This window comes from Oncorhynchus kisutch, linkage group LG14 (assembly GCF_002021735.2).
Source record: "Oncorhynchus kisutch isolate 150728-3 linkage group LG14, Okis_V2, whole genome shotgun sequence".
Taxonomy (NCBI): Eukaryota; Metazoa; Chordata; class Actinopteri; order Salmoniformes; family Salmonidae; genus Oncorhynchus; species Oncorhynchus kisutch.
The window spans coordinates 17,022,857-17,032,607 of NC_034187.2; the positions used below are offsets into that span (position 1 = coordinate 17,022,857).

Here is a 9,751-nt window from a genome sequence, read left to right on the forward strand (position 1 = left end):
CCAATGTCCTTGAATCATGTAAACTAGATCTTAGTTGTAACATGAGATTTGGTTCAGATTTATCCTAAAAGTTTTATCCAAATGCAAGGAGGGACCAAATATGAAGGGGCCACCGCATGGGGACATTACTGGTCCCCAGTGGGCTTAAATTAGCACCAAAGATTGTACTTTCCATCTCCATTTCTTTGGTAGCAGTGTATTTTATAGAATAAGCTTTTCTTTTGAAATCCGAGGAGTCAGTACAGGAAAGGAAGTGGGAACTCCCCTTTACGCGTCGTTTTTCATGGAATTCGTGATTGGTTGACAAAGAAAAACGTGTGATTAAACGTCATTGTCACCAGGAACTAATCGGCGATCATTAAAAAGAAGAGAGAATACGACGTAAAGTTATGGCGTTTGAAGATGTCTGGAAGAAAATCTCCTGGTTGTATTACCAGTATATTCTCGTCACGGCTTTATACATGTTGGAACCTTGGGAGAGAGCAATCTTCAGTATCCTTTTTGGGTCGAGAATGGTTCGAAAATAACTCGTCTACTTGGGTACGGTGTTGTAGTTCATTACCTTACGTAGTCGACTGAACTCAACGTTTTGCAATGTAGTTGAGCGGGGACTAGTATGGTAAATCTTAGCGTTTAGTCGGCTACACCTTGCACTATAATTTCGAGTCGTTACAAAGTAATAAACAATTACTGCTGATGGACAACCGTACTAGTCCGCCCTAGGACAGTGTAGTGTGGTGAAATTGGTCGAATTTTTACAGCCAGGTAGTAGGGCCTTGTCGCACCTGTAAAAAGCGTGTTTACGCAACTCTCGCGAAATGTGGAACTCTGGTCTCCATCTGTATTTCAAATATTAATTCCATTTGCTTTATCTGTCATAAGAAGTGAATGTGTTGACCAATTATTTTTTTAAATAACTAACCCACGATAGACCGCAGCTTGTCGTTTCCAGTATCAACAAATTAATCATAGTAGGCAAAACAACCAAGGAGTTATTTGCATGTATTTATATATTTTCTTTATGGAACGGCTGAAGTGCGCGTGTGCAATAACCAGTAGTGTGTGCCACAGAAAGTATTTGACTCTGATGTGTGCTACAGAAATTATTTGACTCAAGCCACAAAATTAAGGGAAATCACCCCTTCAAATGTCCTTAATTTTGTGGCTAAAGGAAATTAGAAGGGGGGGGGGGGGGGGGTTCGTCAGGCCAGAAAATAGCCTTACCGAAATAACCCCACCCCCTTTTCTAATTTCCTTAATTTTGTGGCTAGAGTCAAGTACTTTCTGTGGTACACATCAGAGTCAAATACTTTCTATAGAACAAACTTCACATCAGGATAGGCAACTGAAATGAATAATTAATGTATGTGTGTTATATTAAACACAGAGGAGGGAGTAAAATGTAGGCAAGCAATAAACATTTCAGAACAACTACTAGTCGAATTAAACATGGGAGAGATGATGAATTTTGGCAAAGAGATTTATTTATATACTAATACACTTGAAACAAATAGCCAAACGGAAAACTGCAGACATTACTAGTGCCTCCCCGTGATCAAACTGACATACAAAATCTAATGAAACGCAGCTTGAACAGAAATCTCAACTAGCAAGCAAGTTGCAGCAATGAAGAATTGAGTGGGTACGAGTTTACGCGAAGGGGGGGTGGAATTCTGGCAGGGGGGAGCTTTTCGGCACGACAACGGCCATTGGGCTTCCTCTCGGCATATTTGGTAGAGAGTGGAAACGTCAACCAGATGCTTCACACTTATACATCCCGTGAAATATCGGTGTCATTGTTCTATCTGTGTGTAGACTGATAGTTATATCAAGTTGGAAACTGTTATATATATATATTTTTTAAGGCAAGATATGACTATCCAAAAATTTGTGATGACATCACACTAGTAAATGATCTGATGACTGAAGAATTATACAGTAGCCTGCCAGTGCCTACCCATTTGTATTGGTCCTAGTTGTAAGACTAAAAGGAAATGTACACTGAGTGTACAAAACATTAGGAACACTTGCTCTTTCCATGAAAGACCAGGTGAATCCAGATGAAAGCTATGATCCCTTATTGATGTCGCTTGTTAATCCTTAAATCCATTGATGTAATCAAAAAATCCCCATCAAAATCCGTCGGTGTAAACTAGAGATATGTTTTGTTGTTGCGTAGGCTGTGTCTCAATGCACAGCATCCGCCTATAGGGGTCTAAACAGAAAACACAAACGGAGCCGACGGAGCATAGCACAGTATCGCAATGTATTTGTCCTATTTGTCCTATTTGTCCAAAAGGGGCGGCTCCTTGTAATGCGCTCCGACAGTCGAGTACTTCCGTGCCACATGAAAATTGGAACGCACTGTATCGTCCCTTCCATAGCCGTGGGGGCAGTGTTGTGTAGGCAATGAAGCTTGATCTATAGGCTATGCGTCAAAGTACCCTATTTTGCATCGATAAGCAAATATAATCTAAGTGACTGTTCAAACAATAAACCAAACAACATTGTAGTCTTATTACAGGCGACTGAAGCTAGCCATGTGCTTTTTTCTCCATTACCAAAACATCACATATTTGTAGCAGATATAGGAATGAAAACATGAGCATTAATACACAAGCACCATATCAAACTGAGATAATGTTTAGGTTACACCGGCAAGTATAAGAATATTTGCCAGGCATATTTGGGGCTCCCGAGTGGCACAGCGGTCTAAGGCACTGCATCTCACTACAGACCCTGATTCGATTCCAGGCTGTATCACAACCCGCCGTGATTGGGAGTCACATAGGGCAGTGCACAATTGGCCCAGCGTCTTCCGGGTTAGAGTTTGGCCGGGGTAGGCCGTCATTGTAAATAAGAATTTGTTCTTAACTGACTTGCCTAGTTAAATAATAAATATAAATCTGATCATTTCACATGGAGATGCTGAAAATCCACTTCACTCAATGTAGATGAAGGGGAGGAGACAGGTTAAATAAGGATTTTCAAGCCCTGAGACAATTGAGACATGGATTGTGTATGGGTGCCATTCAGAGGGTGAATGGGCAAGACAAGCGTGCCTTTGAACAGGGTATGTTGCACCAGTTTGAGTGTGTCAAGAACTGCAACACTGCTGGGTTTTTCTACTCTCAACAGTTTCCCGTTTGTAACAAGAATGATCCACCACCCAAAGGACATCCAGACAACTTGGCACAACTGTAGGACGCATTGGAGTCAACATGGACCAGCATCCCTGTGGAACACTTTCAACACCTTGTAGAGTCCATGCCCCAACGAATTGAGGCTGTTCTGAGGGCAGGAGGTGAAACTCAATATTAGGAAGGTGTACCATATTTAGCTTACCTGTGGCTTGCTGTGTTTTACTAAAGGTCTAGGCTGCGTTTCAAACACATAAAAGACCCTCCTCCACTTACCCTCACCTTACGCCCTTAGGGGAACCCCGTGGCCATCTTTGTCGTCGGTCCAAATGATTGGTCAAGCAAGGGAAGTTGGCAACATAAGCCCCTCAGCCCTCATTTTTGATTGAGTTTGCGAGTGTACAATTATGTTCACTCCGGGGCCTGAAATGCCCCATAATTCAATTTGCGATGATTGTACATCTGCTAAGAAAAGTCTTCCAAAATTTAAAACCAACATCAATATGGAGAAGTCAACATAAGTGTAAGCAAAAGCAAATGTAAATAAGTTAGAAGTTGTGCTACTAATACACATGACGGCTCAAACACGTATCATAAAAGTCATGGTTGGCTTTTAGAAACGTTAGCTTGCCCATAGAACTTTCCCTGACATCACACTTATACATTGTTATTTCCAATATACCTGACATAATCGGATGGCTAGTATTCGATGTCTTCGGATGCGTTGTCTTCTAGCCAAGATATGAAATGCATAATTGACTGTTGCACATATAAAGCACACACAACAGCTACCGGTGGTTCCGTGATGACTGAAAAAACAACCGTGGGATGAACAAGTGACACATTTCCGGGCAAGAGTGGTCCACTTCATTTGAGGGCTGTTTGGAATGCAGCCCTAGTCAATAATAGTTATTAGTATTGGTACATTTCCTTAACCTCTCTCTCAGACTCCATCCTGATATCTGTAGCAGGGATGGCTGTGTACACTGGCTACGTGTTCATGCCTCAGCACATCATGGCCATACTACAGTACTTTGAGATGGTTCAATGACACGAGTTGTACCCAAGCCTGGGTGTGCCTGTGACTGCTGTCACCATGGAATTAGAATGAATTCTCATTTTAATTTTATGGCTGTCACCTGGACCTGGAGGACAGACGGGGAGAGAGAGAACGAGGATCTCATTCCATTTCCTGGAACAATTTTTTTCTGTGCTTGTCATCATGGAAACATGAACAGTGTTCTTGGACAGGGTGGGGGGGGAGTACAGAGAGGAGTCCACAGGCACGTCTGATGTTCTAGGACATTCAACCATTGTTGTCTTACTGAGTTGCTTTGCAGTTTGCACAGCAAATGTAACGGTTTTGTTGTTTCCTATTGCACAGATATACATAGTTACTATTCACTGTACCTTTTTATAAATCGCTTTTTATGACATTCTAAATCCCTCCTGCAATTGTGATTAGAATTTTTTTTCCAGGGGTGGCATATTTTATCACATATTCGTATATACGATTGTATGAGATTGTATACATATCTGTAAAACCTTCGATTTGATATGTTGGTTAGCAAAAATGTTATATTTGTTATGAAACTAACTGAGCAGTCTCAGGATGGAAAGCCACGTTTTGGAGGCATTGCTGAAGCTAACTGTGACATTATCTTTTCTTTAATATATGTAACAAAAATGACCAAATGTCTGTATTCTAAATCTAAAAAAAAACAAAACAATTTAACTTTAATGTTTCTGAAGTGTCATTGCTGTTGACACATGCTCTAAAATAAATCTCTTTCGTGTGGAGAATTTTGAGGCTCCAACTTGTTTTGCCATTTCCTGTACATCTAGAAAGGTCTTGAGTAAGAAATGAGTATAGTTAATTAACATCCTAAGAAATGGAATACAGTACTTGTTACTCTGCTTTGGAAGAAGCAGGTGGTAAGGGCGGAAGGTAGCTTTGCGGTTAGAGAGGCGAGCCAGCAACCGGACGGGAAACATTGGAAGGGAAGTGAGCTGGCAACCAGAGGGTTGCTGATATGTAATCCTAGATGCCATTGCCTGCTGTTGTGCCCTTGAGTAAGGCACTTAACCCCCCCACAACAACAGCTCCCAGTGTGGCAGCCCCCCCCAGACCTCTCCAAAACATGTATGTGTGTCTTTTGGAGGGGTTAAAAGGGGAAGTCAAATTTCAGTTAGTCCATGTGTGGAATTGACCATTAAAGTGATCTTCATCTTAAAAGTCAATATATTGTTTAAATAAAGATTTAGTGTTGTGTCACATAAAAATCTTATCTGGTTTGTGTGAAAGATAACATCATGAATGATGTGAAGGCAATGACATAACTGTATTTAAAATATTTCCTCATGCCTAGCTTGCCACTCAGTTGTCAATCAAAAGGTCGGTGGGAGTGGCTGTAATAAGGAATAACCGATGGCCAAATTCAACACACTGACTGGCACAGGCTCGAAATTAAAATAGCAGCTGGTTACTTTTTAAGCTTGGGGGTGATGATGTTCTCACGTACACACTCTGCCCGTTCGCTTGGAGTTTGTACTGCTCCTCTCAGGTCTAGTGTAAATAAAGTGCTCAGCCCGCCAGCGTTGCAACTAGAATTAAGCTCCCTGTGAGCTGAAGCAACAGTTCAGCTGTTGGTGAGGGAGGGAGACTTGTGGAAAACAAAACCTGTTCACCCTTCACATCATTCTCTTGAGTCGTGTTCAGTATAGGGAGAAAACTATTTCGAAACCGAGAGCTACTGCCTGAACGTTTTGCTATGGTGTGCCCTACTGGGCACAACCCTGTTCAGTTCCTTCTCAGAAGAATCCATCCTGACTTGCTTTCAACTTTCAATTCTTGGCCAGAGCCTTAAAGTGTGTATGTATCCTATAAGGTTGTGCTCAGACTGTCTTAGTCATGTAGGCTACAGTAGGCTATGGATATGTACAAAATATTATTATATTCTAAGTGCCCAAATGGCCTATGCTCCATTCATTCTGTTATCAATTATCTGTTGGATGTTTCCTCCACTTTATTTTGCTTGTTGACTGTTTACCATATGAAATCTCAGAGACAAACTAAGACCTAAATCTATATTCCTTCCATAGGTCTACAATGAAGACAAATGAAGTTAATATATCTTTTGAAAATATTTCACTGTTTAATACTTGGTGACACAACACCCAGCAAGAAGTACCAGCTTGCCAAATCAAGTTTATAAAGCAGGACTCTTGTTACTCTCTGCAGCGGGTAGTCTCACGTAGGCTAGGCATGCATTTCTCAGAAATCACATACAGTATTCTTTCTGTCTGCTCAGAAAAAATTAGGGGATCTGTTGTCCTGTCTGTCAATCGTATATGTGTTTATTATCTACATCAGGTTTCGGATGGTTGTACATTTTAATTTATATAGTGATTGAATGCTAAACTTAAGAAACAGAGATTTCATCCATAGCACTGCAGTTTAAAACATGTTCAGGAATGAAAATATGTTATGAGAGTTTGTCAAATCATCCTCAGTCTTTTTCAAGTTTTCTATTTAGTTGTTTTATTGTATAAATAGCCTCCAAATATAATATTGCATTTATAAGGCCTCTTACAATTTATACATAATTCTATATTGTGAGCTTTAATGAGGAACACATTTATCACATCTGAATATAAGAAATTAAACACATTTTTAGAACCAAGGCAGTTCAGGTCCAAAATCACTTCTGATAAGAGTTATGTTATTAATCCATGATCATGTGCATTGTTCTTTAAATGGCTCTCATGATTAGGGAGGTGAAATTAAATCTGCTTTACAATTAAGATTATAAAATCAAAGTTCACATAGGCTATTGTTTCTCTCTCCCTGCGCATCTTTGGTAGCCAAATGAATGTCTTTAAGGTTGAATAAGAATCACCGTTATAATCATTGGCCAGTACAGAGAATTAAGTAAAACCACAAGTACAAATCCCTACCTCCATCCATGGCTAATTTAGGAAAGGGACCATTTTAGCTAGCTAGCCACCAAGGACAACAACAAAACGAGATGCAACAATTCAAGGTTTATTCTGTCAATGACGTTTTGCTTTTGATGTGATTGGTGTGAAGGCAAATCCAAACTGGCTTCCCTTGACACTTTTTTGTTGTCCACCAGGACCATTCACAGTTGAGCTGACTCAGATTAGTTTAACACTGATTGGCTATTATTATTATTTATCTATTTTTACCAAGGGAGGCCAAATGCTCGCTGGCTTCCGTTGCATTCAATGCTACGGGCAGTAACAATGTTATACTCTTTTTGACCAGACAGCATCAGATAGATGGGCTACACATACGCTCGGATGCTTTCTCCGGTAAGATACATTCAGCCTCTTGAAAATTTGGTACGTTTTGGGGGAAACCTGGCTTCCCTTGGCATTCATAAATACACACCACTGGTTATGAATTGCAATTCATACAATGTTACAAATTTGCAATATGTGTTATATGTAAAAATTCAAATTTGTTGTGGCTAATGTTAGCTAGGTGGTTAACACTAACGTTATCTTGGTGGCTAACATTAGCTAGGGGTTCAGGGTTAAGGTTATGAGTTAGGTTAAAGGGTTAAGGTTAGGGTTAGGGGAAAGGTTAGGGTTAGGGGAAAAGTTAGGGTTAGGGGAAAGGTTAGGTAACATCTTAAGTAGTTGCAAAAAAGTCCCTAAAAAGTAGTAAGTAGTTGCAAAGTTGCTATTTAGGTCAAATCCTAAAGTTGTCCTTGATGAGATTCAAACACACACCCTTTGGGTTGCTAAGATGTTTGTGTTATATGCCCACCCATTCACCTCGACCAACCACCCTCCTTCCGTTTTTGCCTTAAGTAACCTGTTTTATGTAACATTACCAAACATAACACAGCATATTAATTTGAGAGTCCCGGATTTTCGTTTACTATGTTACTTCTAGTCTATGAGGACAGGCTGTTCATGTAGACTAGCGTCTACAAATGAATGTGCTATTTGAGACTCTCTCACACATTTGTGTTCAGTTTGTGTGTGATATGGCTGTAGGAGGGATGTTTATTTCAACATTATAAAGATACACGTGTATTAACAATGACAACACTGTCATGTTGATCTGAGTCTTGCTGTTGGAAAACCACATTAGCGCCAGAATTTCGGGTGTCGCAGATGCACCTCCCCTGACTTCACTCCTCGACTTTCGACCGCAGTCGGTTACTTCAGCCTTACCACTCAAACGAGCCCACTATCAATTGAGTATACTGACGCGACAAGTAGGCCTTTCAAACGGCTCAGTCGGAAGATATTGGACTACTTTAGGAGAAAAACAATTAGCGGGGACTTGTCTTCAAAGAAAAGCCCTCAAAATGAACAATATTGCACTGGAGGGGGATGACCACAGTTTGGAAGTGTCCTCAAAGGGTAAAATCACTGTTAATAATGATGAAGACAAGTCGAGGGAGGGGGTCTTGCCGAGTGGCCTCAGAAAACCCCGCAGTTACAGGCCAAAATCTAAAGATCATAAAAGGCTTAACCCTCACAAATTAGTTTTGCAATATATTGTGCCATGTATGAATTCATATGGTCTGTGCATTGTGGACAATTTTCTCGGAAACAAAATTGGAGAGCGCGTTCTACAAGAAGTCCGACACATTCACCAAGGTGGAAAGATGCAAGACGGGGAACTTGCAGGTGGAAACTTTGGCAAAAATAAATCCATTCGAGGTGATAAAATTGCGTGGGTGGAAGGGACTGAAACAGGTTGTGAAAACCTTGGCTTTCTATTGACAAGGATGGATAAACTCATCACCTATGCCGACGGTAAACTGGGAAGCTACAAAATTAAAGGGAGGCATAAGGTTAGTAGTATTTTACTCAATCAGGACTGACTGGTATTAATGCACAATCACTCATATTAACCGAGTTAAATTATGCATGTGTTAGTTTATGATGTATAGCCTATTCCTTAGGGCAACAGGTGGAAAAAAAACGGTCTATTCATATTTGATTCAATTGACCTGCTCTGTCTTTGTGCTCTTATTGATAGTTCTTAGCCTAGACATTGACACCATTCTATAATTATACACAATTACTGAGTAATAGTAAATACTTCAATCAATTATTTATATTTTGTATTTATTATTGTTATTATTATTATACCCAGACACTTTTCATGGGGATGCAAAAGTCGGGGTTTGTGGCACTTTGCCATTGTCATGTTTACCTTAGTGGAGAGGACGTGCAGCGAGCGGCTTCAAGAGGGCTACATGCGCCTGGTGGAATCCTCAATGGCGGGGGACACTCCTAACGCACGCGCACAGAAATAAACATATATATATATATATAGAGAGATATTATTTTTTTATATATAATTTGCATTAGAGATGCATTGGTTTGTGCAAAGGTCAATTACACAAAGTTGTATCTACTTATAAACGTCTGTATTTTATCATTAGCCCAATGAAAAACGCAATTTTAAACGATCACTTTAATTTTACGCCCAAATTTAAAATGAGAGATATTCATCGTTTATCCGTGCTTATTTGTAATTGTGCATATAGAATAATATGCATTTATAAGCGTAAATGTAGTCCTAATTGTATGTGATCGTGCGTAGGCGTTCTGAGTCAGTT

General features: G+C 40.1%; 1 protein-coding gene across 1 annotated transcript; it reads left to right on the top strand.

Moving 5' to 3' along the window:
• Nucleotides 1–322: 322 nt before the first annotated feature.
• On the top strand, nt 323–4,954 carry sptssa (serine palmitoyltransferase, small subunit A). Its single transcript, XM_020501472.2, has 2 exons — nt 323–492; nt 4,088–4,954. Exons 1-2 carry the CDS (start codon nt 390–392, stop codon nt 4,189–4,191), a joined length of 207 nt encoding a protein of 68 aa, XP_020357061.1. The 5' UTR covers nt 323–389; the 3' UTR covers nt 4,192–4,954.
• Nucleotides 4,955–9,751: the final 4,797 nt, after the last annotated feature.

Coding starts and splice junctions, on each gene's coding strand:
- sptssa (XM_020501472.2), top strand. CDS start 390: ATGGCGTTTGAAGATGTCTGGAAGAAAATCTCCTGGTTGTATTACCAG. Junction 493..4,087: donor TTGGGAGAGAGCAATCTTCA/GTATCCTTTTTG, acceptor CCTCTCTCTCAG/ACTCCATCCTGATATCTGTA.